The 25,872-nt window shown below is 41.9% G+C and overlaps 1 protein-coding gene across 2 annotated transcripts in view; it reads right to left on the bottom strand.

The window, feature by feature from the left end:
• Positions 1–21,244: 21,244 nt before the first annotated feature.
• The window catches only part of PRKAR1B (protein kinase cAMP-dependent type I regulatory subunit beta), a 118,680-nt gene continuing 114,052 nt past the window's right edge, over positions 21,245–25,872 (bottom strand). For both annotated transcript variants that reach the window (XM_073362094.1, XM_073362093.1), the window contains 2 exons: positions 24,285–24,366; positions 21,245–23,877 (listed from right to left, as the gene is read on the bottom strand). In XM_073362094.1, the coding sequence (XP_073218195.1) occupies positions 23,705–23,877; positions 24,285–24,366 (255 nt within the window). In that variant the 3' untranslated portion in view covers positions 21,245–23,704. The remainder of the gene's footprint in view (positions 23,878–24,284; positions 24,367–25,872) is intronic.

Genomic DNA, 25,872 nt, shown 5'->3' with positions numbered 1-25,872 from the left:
AAGGCTATGGGCAGGATTTGTATAATATGCAAATAATATTTCCACCCTAGAGACAAGGTGGGTAGCAGTCACTGCTGGGTGACATGAAGTTCACCTTCAGGACTGAGTGTATGAACTGGCCGGGTTGCCAGACTGGATAGTGAGATACATTGTTTGGCATTAAACCAAGCTATTTGCATACCAGCACACGATTCTGGTGGCATATTAAGCTGTTCCCTGCTCCCCTTCTCCACAGAACAATGGAATGACAGCAAGTCAAACTAACATGCTTATTGGAGAGATCTATTAAAAGTGCGCTGTACTTTGTCATTGATATTTAGCGCACTTAGCTGAATACCTGTAAGAGTGCCAACACAGTTTAAGATATAAAATATAGTTGTAGGAGGTAAATATATCTTACACCCTGGGGCCTGATCAGCCACAGCTATGCTGCTTGTGTCGTCATTTATACCCGTGCAAAGTCAGTGAGAAACACCATCATTCTTATTTCGATTTGACTCCAGGATGTAACTCAGCCCTGCTATCTGCCATAAAACTGCAATATTATTTCTTATTATTTGGATTTTGGTAGCACCTGACCCAGCTCAGGTCCGTTGTGCTAGGACCATGTAAACATAGTATGACAGTTCTTGCCTAAAAGTCTAAAGCTGCAAGCCCAAATTCTTACTCTCCTGCATCCATGCAACCCTGTGACTCAGCGGAGCTGCGTCATCTGTACGTGAATAGCCCCCCTGAAGGAGGGACTGCACACGTAAGGGCTGCAGGATCAGGTCCACGGACTCTGAATTAACAGGGACAACAAGCATTATCGTGGAAGTGGCTAATTTGTGGTGAGTTGGAGATGTTTGTCGTGACTGTGAAATTCCCTAGTTGGATCTCTGGCCCTTTGATCCACTGATCCTAAGGCAACATGCAGAGATGGGGAGATGGTAATTCAAAGGATACAATTACAACACTGCTGCGCATCTCACCGCTACACATCTCCCTTTTGGAAGCATATTTTGGCTTTTTCTAAAAGCATAGGGGCCTGATTCTCAGCTGGAGTAAGTCAATTTGCTGTGGCTGAAGATCTAGCCCAAAGTTCCCAATCCTGCAAAACTGCACACGCTTAACTTTACTTAAAGGAGTAGCCCCAATGGAATCCCTCTACTTAAAATGAAGTATGTGCTCCAATACTTTGCCGGATTGGGGCCAACAACAAAGTCCTTCTGAAGGTAATCGTCTCTTAATCCATCTTTCTAGCTGTTGTGAGACATTCACTCTCAAATGATTACATTGTGTGTCACGATAACACTGCCCATTTCAGTCCAAACTAGACACACAACGCAATAAATAATAACAATGGCTCGTGCCGTCAGTTCTTCGGCACTGAATTCAATGGGGCGTTCTGCATAAGAGCTGCTGAGTCATACAACTCAATAATGTGAGTAAGAATACTTTGCCCTTCTCTAGCATCTTACTCAAAGCACTTTCTAAATCCAACACTGCCCCTTTATATCCATTTGACAAGCTGGTAATCCAGCCGCGTAGGCCCTGATTTTAAGATGTATTTAGGCATTGCTGAGCTCAGCGCTGTAACACCTAACAGATTTAGGAGCCTAAATTTCATTTTCAAATGGCAGGCACTTAGGAGCCTAAATCCTATTCACTGTCAAGGGCCCCATTCCAGACCCTTGACCCCACACACTTCCGTTTTTCCTAGCAAAAACATGAATGGATATTCCGGTGAGTGTTAGGATTGCCGTATCACAAAGTGCTGTTAACAAACTTGTAAAGAAGCATAAAATATTCAAAGTATTTCAACTATGTCACATGTGGTTGTCTCGATCCTTGTTGCCTTGGTCCTGTGGCCTGTGTTACCTATTTATAAATCAGCAGACTAAGCAGCATAGCTGAAGTGTCACATATCAGAAAGGATACATTCTCTACTCAGATCTGCACCAAAAGTGGATTTCCTATTTTTCTGCAAAAGATGAGCCACCCCCAGCATCCTCCCTTGGCTTTGTAGAATTCAGCATTTGTTCACCTTTAAATGGGTGACATTTGACTAATAGATCCTGCCATCGATCTACCTGCTGAATTCCTTCCCTGTTGGAAATCAATGAGGAGAGCGGTGTAAAAATCGATGAGAGGATATTATCCTTTAAGCTCTGTCTGTGTTTAACTGTAGTGTGATCCCTCGTGCTCCTCAGTGCTTTCCATAAGCAGCAAGTTATCCTGGAAAGGGAGAGGATGATAAATAATTCTGTTATCCACATGACTGAATTCTTCCATGAAACTGGGAGGAGGCAAAGCACAGAGATGACTCTGCAAGGTTTGAGGGAATAAGGCCAAGGGAGGAGATGGATGGGGGAAGGTGCTACAGTTACCTTGTGTTAAAATAAAAAATAAGCAAAGAAGCAAGGGTTAAAAGAAGGTCAGAAGATAACATAACTCTCTCCCTGAATCTCTGCTTTGCGTCTTTGGTTAGGGCCAGGTCTTGACTCTGGTTATGGGCCCACGCAGAGAAGTAAAGGGATATAAAAGTCCCTTAAGACCCTGCACAGGCTACCTGTAACATGGCAGGGAGAGTAGCTGCCAGGAGATTGCTACTGCCCCTACCATGCAGATATGTGCAAAGTGGGCAGTCTTAGCTTCATCCCCAACATGCTAGCCAGCACATCTAAGCCAGTGCAGAGGGGGAAGTAAACTGTGCCTAGAAAGGAACTGGTACAACTTACTTCTCATGGAGCAAGGGGGAAGGAGGGAGTGAATTGTGAGTCTCAGTCCATGCTGTGCCTCTGGGAAAACACACCTGCATGCTAGCTCTTCCTGGGGCTGGATTGCAAGTTGCCAATGCAACCTTTAGCTCCTTGGGGTAGGAGCATGTTCTCCTGCATGTCTGTAAAGGGCTGCAACACTTCTCAGTATTAAATAATGAATAATAATACACATCAGTTTTATTGCTATGATGTTTTCAATATAAAAACAGGGGAGCAAACTGTTCTTTTCTCCATAAAATACCTTTCTGTAGCAACCATGTAGGAGCCAATTCTCCTCTCCCACCAGTATAATTCCATTGACATCACTGCAGTTACTCCAGGTTTACACCAGTGTGAGCAAGAAGCCCTTGGCGTCTAGGATCTATAAAGATAGAAATCCTCTCAATACCCTACATAGATAGATAGAATAGAATATTTAGGGGTCAGATTCTCTGCTGGTGTAAATGGGTGCAACTCCATTGACTTCAATGGATTTTTGCCTGTTTACACCCATAGAGATTTTGGGCTTATGTCTCTGTTTCACCTTTGATGTGTATAATTCCCATAAAGGTAATCTGTGTGTTGAGAGAGCAATAGATGCCTTATTAAATAATGCAAAATCACTAGGACTTGTCTATCTTTCCTGGGTCACCATGCCAAACTAGCAGGTGGTGTCTTCATCAGGCATTATATTAACACCCTGCTAGGTATCTCTGGTGGCATCTGTTGCGTTAATGATTGTGTGGTGTTTAATGGCTGCTGTAGCTTGCAAGGTTATGGGCAATACACCAGCCACGGTGTGTATGCATTTCAAATTGCTAAATACACTCCTGTTTATAACACATTCTATATCTCCCATTTCTTCTTTTCTACTCTGTACCCATTCTGTTTCTTTCTTTCCATTCCTTTCCTTCCTCCTCTCCATACATCTTTATTCCTTTGTCCCACCTCACTTGCCTTCCTTACTTTTCATTCCCAAATCTCCGCTCACTTATGTGTTTTCTCTGTCCCTTTCTCCACAGCTTTCATGTCTCATTTCATCTTGTGTGGCTACTAGATAAGATGCAAGTTGCAGCCTCGTAACCCAAACACACTCTAATGGTGCCAGAAGATGACTGGGTGTTCTTGTAGCACACTCGCCCTGGATTTCAGTGGTGAAATGATTACGCCTCCTAGCATTATTTACCTGTGACGTTCAGAGTCCCTTTCCCAGACCTGAAGAAGAGCTCTCCCTAAACTCAAAAGCTGGCCTCTCTCACCAACAGAAGTTGGTCCAATAAAAGATATTACCTCACCCACCTTGTCTCTCTAGTATCCTGGGACCAACGTGACTACAACAACAGACTACACTCTTCAGAGTAGCAGCCGTGTTAGTCTGTCTTTGCAAAAAGAAAAGGAGGACTTGTGGCACCTTAGAGACTGACCAATTTATTTGAGCATGAGCTTTCGTGAGCTACAGCTCACGAAAGCTCATGCTCAAATAAATTGGTCAGTCTCTAAGGTGCCACAAGTCCTCCTTTTCTTCATACTACACTCTGTGACTACAAAGACCTGGAGATACTGTCATGTTTACTCTGAATGCTCTCACAGGCTGTTCTGTCAGTGAAAGGGCCCGTGGCAGGGATTGATGCAGTTTGAATGTCCAATCCTCTTCAATGCTAAATGGGGCCAACGAAGCATCTTTGGTGGAATTTTGTCTCTGTTCAAGACAAAAACCTGCGCTACTATAAGACCACGAGTGAAATCCTGACTGTATTGACAAAACTCTCATTGACTGTAATAGGACCCCAAGTCTCTAAAATAGTTACTCACGACTTTTAAAAGTATTCAATGGTCCAGGGTGCAAAGCCCCCAATATGACAGGAGTAATCTTGCCTGCTTCTCTTTTCTCAGAGGAGCAACTCAATCCTCATCTAGTCACCCCAACCATCTCATGACTGACTGACCCTTCTGCCTCCTAATGGGCAAGGCCAACCAAAGTCCAGGTCAGCACTGTGGAAAGGAGGGATAAAGCAAATGCTGGCTCTAATAGACCTTTTAAAAAACTTGCATGTACAGGGCCAGTGCTGGGATTCGGGTGAGATTTCCAGAGGTCGCTAAGATAATTGAAATGGGAATTGGGTGCTCACTCCCTTAGGTGGATTTGAAATGGGCCATTGTCCTTTCTTTATACTTTTTCATATTATGTTTTGCAAGTATAGTGTCAGAATTCAAAACTACCAGACTAGTACAGTATATGACTTAATTTCCTCATACTTCCTGTCTGCTAGCTTATATGATAGTCCCTGGCTGTTATCACTGTCCTTCATGGAGCCCTTAACTTTACCCCCAAGGTAGGAATCTTGATCTCAACTGTTTTCTTCTGCATTTCCCTTTTATTGTCTCTGCTTATGTTTTCTTGCACATTTCCATGGTGCGTAAAGGGGTCTTTCTGCCTCTCCTCACCCCCAGCATATAACTGCTGATGAATCCCTTATTCCTGCCTTAATCACTTTCTTCTTGACGCTCATGATCTTATGTCCTCTTAGGGCTTACTAAATCCCTAGAGGGTAGGGGACAGGCAGGATGCTGAACTCAAGAAAGCGAGACCTCAGTATGGCTCAGGTTCAGCAAGGTACTTAAGTACATGCTTAACTTTAACACCATGAGTAGTCCCATTGATTTCAGCAGGACAACTTCCATTCTTAAAGTTAGGCATATACTTATGTACCTGGCTCAGTCAGAGCCCATATTATCACACCCCTTCCATGTCACCCTCGTGTACTATCTCCGAATCTCACAACCAATTGCTCTCCTAGTTTTCAAACGTATTTGTGGACTGTCTCCAGCCCAGCTTTCTGACCTCATAACCGCACATTCCCCAACTTCTATGTTCCCCATATCTTGGATTCCTGGTCCCGCCCTACAGTAGGAGTTTGCTATTTCATTTCTGCTTTCCCAACCATCTGGAATTCAGTTTCTGTTCCTCCCTCCAAGTCCCGGAGTCATTTATTCACCCTAAATGTCATCAGAAAAACTTTTTGCTATGACCGACTCTGTGTATTGTAATTCTTTAGTTTGCACTCAGATCGCACAAAAGTGGCTGTAAAGTCCATTTGAAAAGCCAGTACTTCATATTAGGGGCTAATCATTTTTGGCATTTGGAAAAGATGAAGTGAAATGGCTGAGATGGGAGACCAGATGGCTCAAGGGACAGGTAATGAGATCGGGAGTCTTTTACTTCTGTGTCACTGCTTCAAAATGACAGGTTTCAGAGTAACAGCCGTGTTAGTCTGTATTCGCAAAAAGAAAAGGAGTACTTGTGGCACCTTAGAGACTAACCAAATTATTTGAGCATAAGCTTTCGTGAGCTACAGCTCACTTCATCCGATGAAGTGAGCTGTAGCTCACGAAAGCTTATGCTTCAAAATGCAGCTTTGATCTTCGGTGACCTATGTGGTCTCAGTCCAATTTCTAGCATACATATGTTCACATCAGAAAAAACACCCTCATAACATAACACCTTTGGCAGCGAGGCCCAGGATTAAAGAGGCATGAAGGCACAAATTAATTTCTCAGCACTCCAGGTGGTCTCCCAGAACAGGATCAGAGCTCAATGGCAGAATGGGCTCAGAGTGGCATTCTCCATACTTTGCCTGCTCTGTGGTTAGGGACATTCAGTTTCCAGTGCTGTCAGGCTGGCCAGCTTCCACAGGGAATACACTTCATTTTTTTTTCAAAGTTAACTTTCTCAGCCATTTATAGAATAGCTAATTCTCATAAAGATTGTAACTGCATACACCAAAGACCTAATTTTGATCCCACTTATGTTGGTTTAAGGGTCTGATCCTAGGCCAATTGATGTCTGGGAGGGTCTTTCCATTGATTTCAATAGGTTTTGTAACAGATCCTAAATAAGAAATAATCCCATTGAAGTCAGCGGAGTTATACTAGCATAAACCTAGTGTACGATCAGACTCTAGTCCTAGGCACATGACACAAGAGGCCGTAATAGATTAACAGAATTTCAATTTATTGTGGCCAATTCACTTTCATAGCAGAGTTTTTATTATTATTATTTTTTAATCTAGCTGCACATTAAGAAGGAAGATGAATGTACACATGAAGAGTCAGCATTAAAATGCTACTAAGGCTCTAACGTAAGTGAATACAAGACAAGCGATTCAGACTTGATGCTGAATTTTGTCCCGTTATTATTCTATTTTCTCTAAGCTGTATGGTAAGGATGGCCTTTGAAATCTCTCCCTGCAGGACTTAGGTGCAACAGAGCAGAGTAAGGGGGACTTTCAGTATTTTATTTCAGAGGTTCCTTGGCTTTTGTCAGTTTCCAACATTTTCACCTCTGAGGGGGTAAGTCATGTCCACTGAATCTTCTGATCCGCACTTTCCCCCTATCTCGCTTTCCCCCTATAAAGGCTGCCTTTCATAGAGCCCTTCCTTCATGATGAGGAGGGCTGGAGTGTGAGTTCACCGAGCCAAACCCTGCTTCAGGAGTCATCTGGAGGACTTGCTAGAGAGTCGCACAGGTGCTCTGTCACCCAGCTAAGGGCCATTTCCGGTGATTTTGGGGACAAAATTCCCAAAGGAGCCACCAAGCCAGACACGTTGTTTAATTGGATAGTTAGGCTGCTCTCTTCAGGAGCCTACACAACTCCCGCTTCCGTTCCATTTCATCTCCTTTGCCCTCACTCAGGAGTGCCCTCTCTTGATGCCCACACAGATTCCATGAATGTTAATAGCACCGCTGTGCATGCACCATGCAAGGCATTTACAATGCCTTTGTATGTCCTTTCAGTCTTTTCATGCTGTACATAATGGGATAACGGTCTGCATCAAACTGTGTTTTTTTACCATTAGGAGTTGTGTTTGGTTTATCGCGATGTATCACGCTGAGAACCAGAGCCAGCCTTTTCAACTGCTTCCATCCACACTGGCTACAAAGCCACTCAGAGAAATGAAACCTGGAAAAAAACCTTTCACAGCAAAGTGTTCTCCTCTCCTTAGGCATCAGTGTTGGGCACAGTTTTCCTGACACTCCTCCACTGCTTGGAGGCAGCAATTCAGTCTCATTCTCTCTGGCCAGGGAGAGATTAGCAGGCAAGCAGTCTCTCCCCATTCTGAAGGAAGAGGCACATTATATGTGACCATCTTTCCCAGAACTTTCCTAATTGGCTGAGAAAAGAAACCCTACCCCACCTTATCCCACAAGGCTCTTGGTCCCAGACGCCGAGGAGAACCCTAGCATGGAGTTTTCCAGACACCAGCTGTTACCCTGGGACTGCTTCCTCTCTCTCAGCATCTGCCTCTGTTGGTCCCTGAGTCTCTGTCTACTGCAGAATGCCTGGAATGGGGTGGCCTGGCCCCTGAGATTTACCCTTCTGGGCTTAAAGGGCCAGTATAACCCATTACAATCTCTCTCTCTCTCTCTCTCTCTCTCTGGTTTGCATATATAACTGCCATTATATGTGTGTATAAGCATGGATGTAAATTTGCATTTGCCCTTATTTGATTTAGTGCCATCAGCATTTGCAAGTTCAGCTAGTTTACCTGTGCGCTCTCACTCTCTCTCTCTGTCTCTTTCTGTGGGTCATTTATTCAGAATAAAAAAGAGGAAAAGGCTTTCATCCTGACCCCTATTTCCCACCCTCCCCCCACAGCTGGACACACTGTTAACTGATCTCTCATGCTCAGTTTTCTATTTGAAACCATATATTTTATCATTTCCATGTCCTACCCCCTGAATCCTTAAAGCTCAGACTTTCAGCTGCAGGCTCCAGGCAAGACTTTCTGAAAGATCAAAATAAATGATGTCGTGTGTATTGCTGTCATCAGCCTTCCCAGTCGCTTCCTCTTTCTGCAACTATTTTTGGAGGATTAATCAATTAAACTAAGGTGTGGTAAAGCAATGGTTAAAGGGATACTACAGATCTCATTTAGGATGGAGCCCGCTGGACAGCCGCAGTTTAACAGAGTTCTTTACGTGCTTTTTCTTTTCTTTTTTTTTTTAAGCAAAAAAGAAGAGGGGTTGTTTATTTTTTTTAAGTGTTGTGAGAAGAGGAATTTTTCTTTTTTAGCCAATTCCACATACTTTTTGTTGTGGGAGAAGATTGATCTGAGGGTTTTAGCAGAGGCTAAAACAGGGGAAGACTGGATCTATTTTGGTAACATATCAAGTGAATAGGAAATAATCAAAAATGCTGTATTTAAAAAATGAGTTTAACAGCAGCTTGAGGCACACACTGTTCAGGAGAAAGAAATCTCATTACCTGTGGTCCACTCAGCAGAGCTAAATTGTTGGGTGCAATGTTTTTAACATTAAAAGGGCAAAAGCTTTTGGCTACCACGGGTTTTTGCACTGCTGCTTACAGCATTGCACCTCGCCTGCTGTATCAAAAGTTAATATACATCTCACATAGGGCTCAATCGAGGCTTTGTCGCAGGTTTGTGTAAGGTTCTTCCCTTACTCCAGGGGGAAGGAATCTGAATCCACCTTATCCCTTGCAGAGATTACTTCCCTCTCTTTCAGCTGTTCTCATGTGCTCCCTGGTGTTTTGGGGGCAGGGGCGGAGTCAGAGCCCGAGCTCCACCCACTCCATCCGTGTTCGATTTTTTTTATGGCAACCCAGAATGTTTTTGCCAACAGGGGAACTTTTTTCACAAAAATTTCTATTTGGTCAAAAAGGTGTTTTTTATTGAAAAAAAATTGACTAGCTCTTGAAATGAGTTCTGAGTGGAGATTAGCCTATTATCTGTATACACAGTATTGGAGACAAAAGGCCTATGGTAGTGGTTTTCAACCTGTGGTCCGTGGACCCCTGGAGGTCTGCAGACTTTGTCTAAGGGGTCCACCAAAGGTGATGATGAAAATAAAGGGTCAGATCCCAGAAAGGGCATACCATTTTTCTGATCAATCAAAAGTATGTGAATATCTCCCCCTACAGGTCAAAACCCAGACCTGTTGTTGTTACCATAGAAGCCTACAGTTTAGTACCCTTTCTCATGCGGCATCAAATGCCACCCCCAGCACATACAACATTTATAGTTGAATTCTGTTCAGTTAGTTTTCAGCCTAAGACATCTATGGTAGGGGTCTGCAGACCACTGCACCTCCATCTGAAAATTTTTAGGGGTCTGCCAATGAAAAAAGGTTGAAACCCGCTGGCTTAAGGGAAAGTCTTGGAGGAATTGGAGGTCTTGAAAAGAGTAGCTTGATGCCAGTATGCTGTTGGAGATCCTAATGGAGTCATGGACTACAATTCAGTGCTGGTGTAACTGCCTTGAAATCAGTGGAATTACACCGAGGCTGAATTTGGCCTATAGAGTCAAGATGGGGTACAGATTAGCTTGAAACTCAAGATGAATGAAATAAGGGAATTAACTGCTAAGGCCAGCAATAAAATCATGAATCCATTGCAGAGGAAGCTGGACACATTTCTGAAGAGCTAAGGAGAGAGCCATTAACTAGATTGATGAGGGTAAGGTGATGAGATAGAGGTCGATTAGTAACCTTTAAAATCATCAAGGCAGGCCACATATGCTCTGTAATCTTCCCCTAGCTGATCAGTGTGCGAGTGTAATGATTGAAAAACAAGGCCCTTTCTGTCTTTGCAGAAAGAGGAGCAACAATGTAACATTGCGTATTAGGGAAATGCCAGACATAAAAAGATAATTGAAACATTCAGCCTGGCAATAAGGTGGGATAAGGACAATAAATCTTTAACACACATTGAGTTATCCAACGAAGGAACTGCTAGCACTGACCGAAAAGGCTCTCTGGCGATCTTCTCATTAGCTGGGCAAGTTTTCCTTGGTTTAATTTTTATCCTGAATATTGTTGCTTACCCAGTGTGATGTCCTTACAAAATGCAAATGTCTGTAATTGTACTGTATTGGAATTGGGTAGTATCTCCTCCTCATTGCCAACTGCTGTGTCTTTATTCTCTACACAACATTAAAAATATGACAACACTGTTGAGTACCAAATAACTGTGTTTACTACCTATATACAAACATACTTGCTACTTATACATACTGCTATTCTGTTGGGTTCTGGTGTCTTCAGCCATAGAGACAGGGTGGCGCGCAAGAGAGCTCCTGAACTACTTAAAGAGATACGATCCCATTCCTATACACTACAGTAAACCATTGTGACTCTGAGTTACTCGTGATGTTAACAAATACAAACTAAACGGTCAGCAACATCCCTCATCAATTCCATCATAAGCTTTGATAAAAACAGAGGAAGGGTTGGTTATCTCTTTTTATGAAGAGTCAAAATGTATGGGGGGGGAACAATCAATTGAGCTCTTTTGTTCATTGTATGAGGAAATAATGGAAAAAAGTTAAAAGTAGGCTTTTCAGAGCCTAACTCTGCTCTCACTGAAGTCAGTGGAAGTCATATTCCCACTTTAAGAGAATATCACACTTTCCAGAATTACAATACGAAAGGCTTTCAATACTTTGGCTTTGTAGATCCTTCTGAAATAAGACTATGTACCATGTAATTGGCACTCTAGCCAGCATTTGCTTGGGTCACAGTTACTCAAGCCGGGAATAGGATTTTCCTTCCCCCCCCTCAAAAAAGGTTAATCTCTCAAGACAGGGAGCCAACAAACCACATCAAAGGGCAATACTCCATTTAGGCTTGCCAGGGAGGTTTCTGAGACCCTCACTACCCCTGGTTTTGAGTTAGATTCTAGAGAGGCAGACAGCCTTTCAGAATATTTGACCATAGGCAAAAATGGGGAGGAGACCGAATTTTTTATGACTGTTAAAATCAAAGGGCCTGATCCTGCAACCCTTTCTCAGGCAAAATTCACACTGACGTCAGTGGGCGCATAAGCCTCATTTTCCAGCATGGAAGAAACACATGGTCATTTTAGGCTGGGCAACAAACATGTAATGATAAAACTATTTGTTGGTAAAGCAAACTGTACATGCCTGGGTCCATAATGCACTGTTATCATCAAATAATTATCATAAGCCTTGGGTGGAGACCAGGTTTTCTTATTGTTTGTACAGACGGTACCACACTGGGGCCCCAGCTTGACGTCTCTGGGCATTACTGCAAATACAAACATTAAATTATATAAAGTAAATAATAATAAATTGCCAACGATTCAAATGTTGGTCTTGTGATAACTACGGCTGCTACAAAACCCAACCCTTTTTCTTTTCTGCATAGTAGTAATTTGATTGTAATGGTAAATCACCACCAAGCATTTCAAGCTCCCAGCATTAACACAACAGAGAATGCAACAATATCCTTTCTTCCTTTACAACACATATCAGATGGTGGGTGGATGATCGAAATATGAATCATTGTCTCTCTAACCTAGATTTCTATAATGTAATCGAACAAAGAGAACAGAAACCACATCAGAAGCCATTTAGCAAATGAGTGTGTCTGAGAAGACTCTAAAAATCTCTTATTTTAAACAGATTGTCTCTTCAATAAGAGTATGAAACGGTGCTAATTATGCTATGGGTGGGAAGGGGCTGCCTTCCATATGGAAAGGTGGTTTCTCTTTTCCTAGGTTCCTAACAGCTATTTTCATTATAACTAGACACTCCACTGATAGCTTCATAGACACAACATCCTGTGTCACAACTCAAAGCTTCACGAGCCCCGCCTCACTCTTTGGGAAGTAACAGTAAAAGTGGTACGGCTCCGTGGGCCTACCTGGTCCTCCTCAGGCAAAGCCACCATGATGAAAGGCCCACACCTGATCAGTATCTGACGCTCCTCTAAACACCATGGTATAGGCATGATGTGATGTTGCTGACAAAGGTTATGAAGCACCGGCTTTTAGGCTCTGCTCCTTCAGAAACTGCATCTTGTGCCTCGTTTTTTGAAGTGTAAGCTCTGCTCCTGACACCTACTGCCCATAACCTCACTCCCCTTCCAGCTCTTCCCCCTCACTGCACAAGGTCTGCAGATTAAATGAGATTCGGCTCCAGAGCACGTGTCACAGCAAGAGAATTGTACTTGTTGACCTTTAACTCCCTGCTCCAGAGAGCTGCACGATATTCACACAGGGATTTTTCGCCTCCCTCTCCAATTAAATTTTGTATTTGGAATACAGCATACACAGGAGTTTTCATACAGTAGAGTTACTGGCATATGTAGTTCTCTTAGGGGTCAGCTACAGGGTCTTTTATCTCATACACTAAAGAGTTCTCTATACAGCTGGTGAGTCAGTGAAAATTCCACATCTGCAGGAAAATGCACCACTAATCTACAAAGATTTCCACATTTTCTGCTCTTGTAGGAAAAATAGTCTTGCCAATGAATGGCTCAGGTTCACAGTCCTGCTGAAAGTCCTAGAAAGGTGAAGTCCCAAAATATGAAATACTAAATATTAAACGTTTTCAACTTTCACATAACACCCAACTCTTTATGGATTCCCCTTGCACATGTGCCACTCAGTTGAGGGGCCAGTAACTACAGAAAATGACTTTGAACAGACCAAAATCATATTTATCCGCTTACAAAATGTGAAGCTATGATTCTTGTTGGTGTTCCAGCCCTAAGGCTCAATCCTGCCTTTGTGGTTGCCGTGTCCCGCTTCCACATTCATGATTTGCATCTAAAGCTCAAGTCTGAAACCATAGAACGCAGAACCTCACTGACTTGTACTGATTATTGGTGTATTGGAGACGTTTGTGGACTAATGCGTGCTGCAGCTGGGGAGGAGCAGGTGCAGCACCAGCCAATGATAAATGTCCTTGATCTGTTTCAGTACATTAATGAATGAAAGGGGAAGGGGCCAGGAGGTGTCTTGCTGCTCCCACTCTGGCCATGACATCATCCAAACTACCTATACTCCAGCCCAGCCTCAGAATTTCATCAGTCTGTGAGGATTAGCAATGGTCTGCTGTATGTATATGGCCCTTCTGAATGTATGGCTGCTTAGATTTAACTCCCATAGACTTATAAGGGTTAGAGGTAATGTCATATATTAATTGTAAAGTAGTTTGCTTCAGATGTTTAATAAGGGCTCAGATCTGATGAGTGGCCTGGAAGTCATAAAGTACGAATGATGTCCATGGTCTCCAAGGCAAAAAACAACCAATTTTGGGTAGACGGGCTAGAACTGTATTAATTTACAAGGGTAAGATCAATTCGTAGACCTCATCAGTTTCTTACAATTAACCTTATCCTTAATAAAAAGTTCTTAGATGTCTTGTTCCAGTTGCCTGATTAGGGAAAAAACTGAACTGTAAAGTTCTTAGAGAAAGGTAATTTGGTCATTTTTGTTGTTGTTGTTATTTATTGAAGCATTTTATAGGTTATAAGTGGGATTTTCTAAAAGCAAAGAGCATTTGTTCAACTGATCCTATAAAATTTGTGGTAAAATTTCCATTGATTTCTGTGGGAGCAGTTAGTTCAATGCTTAGAGTTTTTGAAAATCACACTCTACATGCATATATACTCCATATTACCGGCACTGCTTGTAGTTATGTCATCATCGCTAAAATTAATTTAAACCTATGGTTTAGTGCAGATTTTACAAATGCATTTTAATAATCCCAGTCAATTGTACTCTATACCAAGCAAGCAGCTTCCTTCAATTCTAGGTAATAGTAACTTCCTATTTCAGACTGTTTACATCCTGTGTTATAACTGTACAGCAGATCTGCTTAAATTTCATGCTTTCTTGAAGACCTTTTTCCTTTAGTAGCTTTTATATTACCAAACGTAGCTTGTCACAAAGTAAAACCATTGTTGCAAATATCACCTAACGTTAAGCTTAATATAATCCATGGTAAATATTTATACACAAAAGACAAGTGGCTGGATTTGTTTACATTTTGAAATCATTGAAGAAGGGATTCACGGTAGATTAGTTGGCTAATCTGCCATAATCTGCTTTAAAAGCAGCTGAATATGAATTTTATTTCACTGAATCATTTCATCCATACCTACACAATGACTTCAAATATGGAATGCATTCAAATGCGAAAGGTTACTTACCCCATAGGCTATAAAAGAAAGTTGTTTGCATTGGAGGAGAGCCATGAATCTCTTCTTCTCTGCTTTAAAGAATGGACAGCTAGAATGGCTGGAGGTAAACTGAAATGGGCATTCAGAAGTGTGATCTTTATCTTTATTTCTTGGTTGTAGAGCGTGAACTACGAGCCTAACTCATCATTAGTGAGACACTTGCAATATGTTAGCATAAAAATGCTCATTTCTAATATATTTTGTCTTGTTTTGCCTTCTACTGCTTGGGAGATGCTGCGATGAGCCTATCTATACTAAAATGCTCATGGATTACCAAGGGAAGCTTCATGCTGTTTTTTCTTAATTTCCCAAAAGTACAGGATAAATAGGATTCCCCCACCACCTTCCAATCAATTCAGATCTACTCTCAAGGAAATTGTAAAGCAGGAGAAAAATAAAAAGTTTTTAGCTACTCACCACATCCCAGAACGATCCCTCCAATGGACTGAGGCTCCAGAAGGTGACATGTCCAGCTCCCCTCTGCTGCAATGGCTGTAGGACTAACACAAGGCCTTCTCGGATCAGGGAAATCCAGAAAAAATTAGGCCGGAGATCGAGGCTCAGAGATCCAACTTCCAACCAGGGAAAAGTAACTGACTTTGAGTGTCAGTGATAAGATTCATGCACAAGGAGGCCAAGGCTGTGTGAAGCTGTGAAGAGAGATCTTGTTGTGGATCCTCTGCACGTTTTAGACTGGGAGGCATGTAGAGTACCAGGGTGTTCAGTGTCAGGGAGAGTCCTGCAAATCCAGGCATAGTGCAGGGAGCACAAGGTTCCTGTGATTGACAACAAATGTGGGCTCAGGTGAGGTTAAGTACTAGCCATAGCCTGATAGCTGGCTGGAAGACAGTCCCAAGCCTGTTGTACCCCCACTCCCTTTTTCTCAAGTGTGCAGAGGGAAAGGGGCACAGTGAAGGTGGAGAGTGGAATTGCCTGAGGTGAGATGGGTTTACGTGTGATCCTCATCACACTAACAAGGCTGCATTCTTCCTTCTTGGGCTGCACTTGCTACCAGAAGGCTGTAATGGAATAGCTGTCAGCAGAGCTCACGTTCGTGAAGGAATGGCTGGCCCTGCATATCCCGCTTGCGTGCTACTTTTAATCTTCTGTTTATATGCACTGTGCTCTGCATTTGTTTGTGTTGTGCAGGATCAAGCCGATCCAGTAACCATGGGCCAAATCCTTCCCTCCCAGCACAGCTCCGCTACCACTGCTAAGCTCTAGTGCTTTCTTCAGGGAACCGGGGGAAAACTCCTCCCTCACCGTTACAAAAGCAGGAATCAGATCCTCCAGGCGTTAAGAATCAAACTTGGCGAATGAGTCAACTAATCAGCTTTGCTGCTCTCTCTGGCCAAGACACTGCTACTTGGTGACTGTGCAGTCACTCTTTTCACACTACACATTCTAAAGACCAGCACATTATTTCAGCGTGGGTCTCTGAATAATACATTCAGCTGTGTTCCTTCCCCCACCTCATCCTCAGCAAGGCCTTCATTCGCTGAATGCAGTGGCTTGGTTCCAGCGGCCGCAGCTGCCGTCGCTGCTGCAATTCTTTAGCCTTGAGAAAAAGCGTATACAATTTAATATGCTTCGGGCATAACAGCTTTTCTGTAGCGAAGAGGCGGTTTCTTTATGGCTATTTTGGTAGGGCAAAGTTTACCCAAGCACAGGCTCCCCTACATCTCGTCAGCCCTTCCAAATATGCCTTTGTCGTGCCAATTCTCATGCTCCTGATGGAAACTCTGATAGTCCAAAAAAAAAAAAAATCCGGCTCAGCTGATATTGTCCTGTCTGATTTCATTAAGGGCTAAACTCTGGGCTGAGAGCCAAAAACCCAAGTGCCCAGGGAGGGTCCAGTGCTTAGCTGGCCACGTGTCCAGGACAGGATACATTGATCCTGCCATTTAACAGTACAGTTTCCCACACTGGGCCATCACAGTATGTGATTGGTGCATCTGACTGATCTTCTCAGTATGAGCAATATGCGGGATGCTGCTGCTGCTGCTGGCGAGCACTGGCTGCTGCTGGCGATTTACAGCTTTGCCAGGTAGAAGAGCAGCCATGCCTCTTTCCCAGAGAGCCATGCCCACCTTGCAATCAGAGGCCAGGCCTACCAACACATACTTTTGACCATGACAAGGTGCCTTCTGACCAACTGTATGACCCACTGCTTGCACCTGGATTTTATGCTGTATGCAAGAGAAACTGATTTTTGCCTGAAGCCATCGGCTTGCAACCATTGTTGCACAGGTTAAATTGTGGGGAGCGACAGACAATGCTCACATTTCAGATTCGGGGTGGGGGCATAGTACAGATATACATAATATTGGAAAGACTCAGATAGTCTTCAGCTGCAGCCAAATCCGTAGCCTGGTGCAGCTTAGCTAGCAGTTCCACAGAGGGAAGGGGAAAAGGAATCCCACACGCCACCACACTGTTAAAGTGTAAGTCTGTTGGTTTCTTGGTCTTTCTTAGTGGGATTGTGAGGGATTTAGCCAGTAACAGATCATCGCCTGATCTGAGGTCTGTGCTACTTTGTCTTTGGACCACAACTCTGACTTAGAAGAGAAAACCACTAGAAAGCTAGTTAATCATCACATTATCTTAAACACATGGTCATGTAACAGAGTCATTCTGCAGTACAGTACATATAAATTCCACATGTATGAAAGAATGTAAAGCAGCTATTGTGCCCCCAAACTCTTTGCAGGGCCATTTCACCATGTTCACAGTTTATCTGGAAAATACACATGCATGGTACTGTACGTCGTATTTCACTGCTATGCACAATGATGTCTTCTAATGGAACAATCACCATACTTGTAGTCTAAGGGCAATACAAAAGTTCTTTCAAATAATGACAATACATTTTCTGTATAAAGAGGATAGGGAGTAGCCACTTCCCTGAAAGGCATTCAGCTTGATTTCCCTGGAGCCTGCAGCATACACATCCACAGCCAGTAACAGCAGGCAGTGGTGAGAAAATCCCTATCTCATCATCCATCTATAGTTTCCAGGTCTAAGTGTGAATGCTTGCAAAAGACAGGAAACTGTTCTCACCCATCAATAGTAACGCTAATGCAGTCAGCTAACCTTAATTAGATTTGATTTTTTGCAACCAAAATAGCAAGTAAAGTGGAAAATGTAAAAAATACAGCACTATCCTAATATTGTAGTGACTAGAGATTATGCAGAAACACTGGATCCGCCAATTCATTCAGCATTGTTGGCATGTGTAACAAGATGGCATGCTGTTGTTCCATGTTTGGATATGTTCTACACTGGAATATGAGCAGTTGTCTTGGGTAATGCAATTTTTTGTTTTTTGGTTTTTTTTCCTTCATGAAAATTAATGTTTTTAAAGAGAAATCTGCAGATTTAATTTAAACTTGAGTAAATACAGGAACGTGGGTTACTTGGGATTCCAGCTGATGTAGACTATAGCCTCTTCCTTGGCTCACATACTTTCAACTGTGCTGTCTTAATTTAAAAAAAGGTTCTGGAGAAGTTAGAGAATAGTGACGCCAAAATTGATTATCTATGTAGTTCTAGTAGGGGACCCTACCATATAAGAGGAGATAGTCATACTTTGCCAGTATCCTAATAAGCTGCAACTGCAAAGCAAAGTGCTGCCCAGTTTAAAAAGTTGAATCCAGACTGTTAGACATCAGCAAGATCACTCTAGTATTGGAATCTGACCAAGCACAAAACATCCTCAGCCTTCCCGGCAATGCACAGATGGCTCCAGATGCTGATGTTGTGGCTAGCCAGCTTTTTCAGAGGAAAGGCCAGTTTGTCATGCAAGCCACACTCCACAGATAAAACCCTACTCCCCAACAAGGAGCTGTTGAAAAGCCCCGGAAGTGAAGAGCTCAAGCAGATGAGCTCCCATAACTCCAAGTTTCACAGTTGGATTCTCAAGCCCATACACATGCACACCCATTGTCCTCCACCTCAGGGCAGTGGGATCTGCAGGAGTTATTGCAGCTGTGATCACATCCGTGAGAGCTTGTGGGAAGCTGTGTGTATTTTGGGTACAGGGTGGGAATGGACAGACTCAGAATTGCCAGGATCACTCTGAAAAAAGCATGCCTGGGAGTTTGAGGTGGATCGTGACCCTTAAATGAATACGCTGCTCTTTGATTACCTGAAATATATAATAGGCATTCTCTGGAGAGCAGTTAGCAATCAATGTGTCAGCAAAATACAGTGAAACAATTGTCATCCTACTTGCTCGTACATCCAGACACCCAAGTCAGTACATTAGTGATATAATCATCACAGTAAAATGATCATAAAATCTATGGCTATTTTTACAAGGAATGTCTTGGTTTTGCCTCTGCGCTTATAACAAGAGATAATATTTCATCCCTCTGACATTACACATAAATGTGCGTTAAGGGTGAAACTCACCTCTGTGCCAAGGAGGCCACCACCAGGGCTTATGCACCACTAAAGAACTCAAAACAGAACATATGGGATGCATAGGCCTTGTGCTAAGATCCTGCACAGGGATGTATTTCACCCATAGGTGATAGCTACACTGGAGGTGTAATTTCCAGCTCTAGTAGACAGTCCCACGCTAGCTGTGATTGAACTAGTGTGCTAAAAATAGAAGCATAGTCTCTGTGGCACTGCCCAAGTACACTCCCATCAGAAACCCTAGTGGACATCTAGTAGACATTTGTTGCAACAAACTTAAACGTGAAACTAATCAAAGTTTTTTATTATCCTCAGAAAATTCTGGTTCTCCCAGACATCCCCACCATCCTTGATGGCACAAAGTCCAACTCCATTTGGGAGAAAAAAGGAAACTGAAGATTAGAGAGTTTGACACAATTACACAGTTTTTGGGGCCTTGTACACTGATCTGTAGAAAGCGGCATACATTTCCAAAAATACATACATAGATCATACAACAACTAGAGACTAAACCACGTTCAACCATGTATGTCTGTTTAAAAATAAATTCTAGGGTTACAATTAATTCCACAGAAAAAAATCCTCTACCATCTGTACTGGAATACTGTTCAAATGACTATAGTATAAACAAAGCCAGCCAAAACAAGAATCCTGGGAGTGACTCATAGATTTAAAGGTCAGAAGGGACCATCATGGTCATCTAGTCTGACCTTCTGCTTATCACAGGACACAGAACCTCATCCACCCACTCCTGTAATAGACCCCTCACCTCTGGCTGAGTTACTGAACTCCTCAAATCATGGTTTAAAGACTTCAAGTTAGAGAATTCACCATTTACACAAGTTTAAACCGGTAAGTGACCCATGCCCCATGCTGCAGAGGAAGGTGAAAAAAACCCAAGGACAATGAGAGGCGGTAAGATCCTCTTCTGGGAGCATATGATAGTAATGTCATTCTGGAAGAAGCTCAGAGAAAGCAGTCACTTCTGATTACTACATAATGTGAGTAATTCTCAGAAAAGATGAATCCTTGCAGCCTGAATCATAGCAAAGGGAGGAAAATAACATACTCCAAAAATGGTAAGGTGGAAAACCCTAGACACAGAGGAACCACCCATGATCCCAGTGTGTGTGGGACATCACAGAGAGGCATCAGAGTGACTCTGCATGCTGCTCCTCATTGATAGCAGAAATGCTGGATGGCAGGCTGGGAAAACCCGCACACCTTGTAGGGGATGCATAAGGGCGTCCATCTGATACTACCGCCAATGAGCTGCTGGTGGCAGTGGGTTACTGAATAGCTGCTCCTTACCAAGACACCAGGTTGGACAGGCAGAAAGATTCCTCCAGCCCCTCTTATATGTCCCGCATAAAGGCAGTTCATTTTGGGGGCCTTGTCTCCGTTGGGGATTTGTTCCGATTTCAGCCCCAGGATAGCTGCACCAATTCAAACCCCTAGTGGTAAACCACCATACTCTGCAACTGGCACTGATGCAGCTTGGCCTGAGATGCTTCACGGTTGCAAAAAGTGGCTCTGCGTGTCTACACTAGGGATTTGAATGAAGGTGCCGATACACGGGTGACTGGCCATCAAAAGGTGTGGTCAGCACAAATCCCCACTGGGGGAAAGGCCTTGGGCTTTGTACATGTTGGGGGAAAGAGGGCAGCATTTGGTCCTGAGAAAGATTTTCCTTCCAATTAAAGCCCTGATTCAGCAAGATATTTAAGCCTATGCCTAGCACATGGGAAGTCCCATGGATTTCAATCCTCCTGGCTTAGTACAGGGTCTCTAAAACTTCAATGAGCCTGTTCACATACTTAAAGTTAGGCATGTGCTTAAGCACCTTGCTGAATTGGGGCCTAAATACCAACACAGAAACGTGGAGAGCGGTCTCCCTTTCTGTACAGCATAGGGATTATCTGCCTCTTCCCTACTCTGATTGTTTTTACATTACATTACACAATACATTATTCTGCACCCTGGGTTTTTTTTTTCAACAGAGCTCAAATTTTTTATTACAGTATTCAGATTTTTAAATACAACTTCCATTGTTAAGAAGCTCACAAGCACCACATTAACGTACAAGAATTTTATTCATACCATAATTCTGTCCCATCATCCATATCAAATATTACAATAATCTTTAAAATGGAATAGACTGTTCCCTTTACATCAAAGGAATTCTGCTGTTAGATGGTTACATGTCTTTTCAGATTGTTTACAACAGAATTGTAATTCAAATCTGATTTTCATTATCTTTAAAAGTTCATAGCAAAGTATCTGTTTTGTATGTGTGTATATTTAACTCTCAACAGTGAGATTAATACACTCAGTGTTTAAGTAATCCTGAAATGTTTCCTGCATTTTATGCCAAACACTCACAAACTTTTACCAATACAGCAGCAGAAACGCAAGAGATAAAACAGCATACATGAGTGAGTGGTAACCTTTAAATGTTTTTTTAATTGCACAGAATAGGAAAATACAAAAATGGTTAAGCAAAGAATGAGTTTTTTACATGAATGTATGTGTCTGGTGGATTTTTGTCCATATAAATGTTTGTCATGAAATTGCAAGTTGGAAAACAAAACATTTTGAATGGTCACATTTAATAATCCATGCAAGAAGCATAACCATCATAATAAATAACAGTAATAAATAGAGATTACTGGGATCACTAAAAACATACTGAAATAAATTAAATAGCTTGAAATTATGATCGGCCTGATCCTGAAGTCAATGGGTTTATGTAACTCAGCGAAGATTACTCTGAGGGTTGTAGTATTGAGTCCCAGGAGTTTTCTTGGTAGGAAAATTCCAAAAGGAATTTTTGTTAATTTAGGTTAAAAGAGCATAATGAGCTTTTTCAGTTAATTTAGCCATATTCTTGACTAACCCCTTTGATTTAAAAAAAGGGTTCTGTCTGTCTTGTTTAATTTGTAATTTCAGCACATCAGGAAGGAAGGATATGAAAAATTCTTACTGTCATCCAATAGGAGGATGCTTTAACAAGCAGAGAAATATGGCTTTATCATAATCAAAAGGAGTGGACAGGTGTATTTATGGCCAGTGGATGCACACTTTGCTACAGTCCTCAAGCTGAGGTTTCCTCCAATGGAAAAATTCTCCAAAGGAATGATTTAAAATGTTAAAATGTTGCAGGCCTGCCCAGCAGGCTAAGGCCTGGTTCTGCAGAAAGCCCTACACAAGAGGGCTCCTGTGCCTTTGCAGAGCCACAACAAAGTCAGTGGGGCTGTGCCCAGGTACAGGGGTCCAAGCACACGGCATTCATTGCTGGTTCAGGGCCTGACTAGTTTCTTGCACAGTGCTCATCTTTTTGACGAGAGGCAGCATAGTCAGGGTGACCAGATGTCCCGTTTTTAAAGGGACAGTCCCATTTTTGGGGATTTTTTCTTATATAGGCGCCTATTACTCCCCACCCCCTATCCCATTTTTTCACAGTTGCTGTCTGGTCACCCTATGCATAGTACATTCGGGGATGATTCATTTTAAAGTATATGTCTGGCTTTCAAAAAACCTTGATCATATATAAAAGCAAAGGTATTTTAACTGCAGTAAATGGACATATGTAAAATATTTTCATACCAAACTGCTGTTGAGTATCTTTCATATGCTTTCTAGCATGATCTCTCAAGCTTTTTATATCTATTCAGAAAAAGCTGCTGCTGATATTTTGGTGTATGAAGCTTCAAAAGTCTTAAGACCTGATCCAAAGCCCACTAAAGTCAACGGAAAAGCTCCTATTGACTTCAGTGGGCTTTGGCTCAGGCTCTTAGTTAAAAAGGCTCAGGGCAACCCACTTTGGGAACTAATGGCTACACTTAAATGCTTAGAAAAAAATCCCCAAAACACCTTGAAATCTTCACTTTCAAAATTGAATTGGCCAAATTTATCCCTGGCGTAACTCCACTGCCTTCAAAGAATTTGCATCAGGGACAAATCTGGGCCAGTAGGTTTAACAGACAAAATGATCCACAGCTCTACTCTTTCTTGGAGTATTGGAATGATCAAAATCTTCCTCTTGCCTTCCCCCTCAAATTGTACAACTGTCCTTTGTCATGTGGTGTTTTGCAAACTTCCCGTAACAAGTGAAGAGCATTTTAAACTGAAGGGCAGAGGGGGATGTATATTCATTAAAAAAGTTTGACAAAAGATGGATAGGACTAACTTTCAGGAGACTGAGCTAAAATAAATGGAGAAATAGAGACTCAGATGTATTTTTAAGTAGTTAAAAATGCACAATGAAAGTATTTTACAGGGTAACACATAGCAATCTTACCCAGAAGCCGAAAACCTAACCATTCATAAACATTCCTAACAGCTAGTCTTATCCAAATGGTTGTCGTCCTACTTTAATGATACATAACATTTGAATTTATATCCAGTGCATCAGACATAGACAGAAAAAGACAAATAAAATGCACACTTTTTTCTCTTCATAAAGCTATTGAGCTGCACAGGTCAAATTTAAGTGCACAAGGTCACACAAAGGCAGCATTCCCAATGGAACAGCTTAAACGGTAAGAGAAATGAAACTGTTGTATCTCTGAATGTTTCTCTTCAGGATTTCAGAACAAGGACCAAGCACTCGTTCAAAGCGAGGACGATCCAGCTTTACACACTTCAGTGGCCCACGTGCCACTACAGTGGCTGCCCTGGGACGATTGAGCAACAGTGCTATCTCACCTGGAAGCAGGAATAAATATACTGTCATACAAACATAGTCCCTGTTTCCTTTTCTTCAGTGTGCGCTAGAAATGTCATACATTCCTTAACAGAGATCTTGATAGACACTTTACATAATTTGGTTGCAGATCCTGTTGTATTATATATGCTTGTGCCATTTACAATTACTCAGAAGTCTAACATTCATAATGTTTTAACGATTCTCATTTACACTGGTGCAGATCCAGAATAACACCGTCTCCAGTGAAGTTACTCAGGATTTACACCAGGATAGCTGAGAGCAGAATCTGACCCTATATATCCCTGTTGTTGATCGAAGCATATAAAACTAGTTTTGAAAGAGACTAATTATCTTCCACATGTCTTTCCAAACAATGTTTTATCTTATTACATTGAATTTTTCTTACCAAAATAATCTGATGGTCCAAGTCTTCCAACTTCTACATACTCCTCATTATCAGATCTGCGCTGAAGAACAGAAGCTGTGCCCTAGAAAACAAAATTAAAAACTTGAACAGTTGTATCCCTTTGCTTGAAAACAGCAAATACTATGCTTGTAAAAAACTTAAATCCAGAGTATTTCCTTTGGCAATGCATCAGCCATGTTCTTAGAATACTGGGCATAAAGTGATGGCAATCTCAGTCTACATTACTCAAATTTTAATGGAAGTAATAAAGAAGAAAAAATTCAATAATACTGCACGGCTGGATACACTTTTACGAGTGCAGCTATTGTACATGGGAGCTCTTACCGAAACCATTAGAAGCAAGATTGGATCCTGTAGTTCTGTCCCTAAACACTACAACAGTGACTTGCATAAATATACAATCTACTATTCAAAAATGTGTTCTGAATGAATGCAGGGCCTTGTGAAAAGTGCTGGATTGACAGACTTGAAGGATAACATTCTCAGAACATTTACATCACAGGCTGCAAGAGAATAAGCTTCCCATACATTGCCCTGAAACTCTGTTTAGCAAGGAGAGCATTTCAGTCCTCATGCCTGTTCAGTCATTGGATCTCTGCTGAGATTATCAGCAAGGGGACCAACTGTGCTAGCTGCAAAACTGAACTAGGTCCACCAAACTCCTTTCACACGAACCCACCAAACACCCATTATGTTGTAACAATGCTTGATCTAACCTAGGATACATATGAGCTGGAAATTTAAGAGGTGAAAATCTCCATAGCACATTGGCAATCCCAGAAGTCATCCAATTATCTGATGAATTACACATTTTAATACAATTTGGCTAAAGGGGAAGCATTTTAAATGGAACATCCATCCCTCAAAATCCCATACCATACAATATTCCTCTTAGAGGCTAGGTTTCATGATACCAAATGCTATTCTCAAGACTTGTCTACACTACAGTTTGTAATTGTGTAATCATAATAGCCCTAGGGATAAGCATGCCAAATAAACATTGTTCCTTGTCTCCACTACAATTAACAATTGTGTTAGTTAACACATGCTAAAACACGGTTACAATCTGCAGCACAGACAAACCTTCAAAGAGGTTCTTGGTATATATAAATAACCTTTCTTGAAGGAAATCTCATATTATTAATCTCATATTATTTTCGATGCACACCACAAAGTTCTCATAGATGAAACATCTCTGGTTTCAAGCCACCTATTCTTTTGTAGTAACAAAAAAGGATTGACAAAGGAACAGTCAAGTCTGTGCTATGAAAATACAACTCAAAAGGATAAGGAACTATATTTATTTTCAATTGAAATAGATTTAAAAAAATTAAAAATTGATAAATGACCCAGAGACACAATTAGTGGAGATACGAATGATGATGATACTGTAAGGACAGTGCAGGGGGAAAAGGACACTTTGTAATCTAAGTGTGGAGCATCCATAATAGATGATTGATCTGAAACTGCAACATTTCTATCCTTTCCAACTCACCCCCAACAGACAACAATGGGCCTTATTATAAGGGGATAGGGCATGAATAAATAGGTTTATGTTTCCACTTTT

Source organism: Lepidochelys kempii, chromosome 10 (assembly GCF_965140265.1).
Source record: "Lepidochelys kempii isolate rLepKem1 chromosome 10, rLepKem1.hap2, whole genome shotgun sequence".
Taxonomy (NCBI): Eukaryota; Metazoa; Chordata; order Testudines; family Cheloniidae; genus Lepidochelys; species Lepidochelys kempii.
The sequence above is the reverse complement of the archived record's forward strand: the minus strand, read 5'-3'. Positions and strand labels throughout refer to the sequence as shown.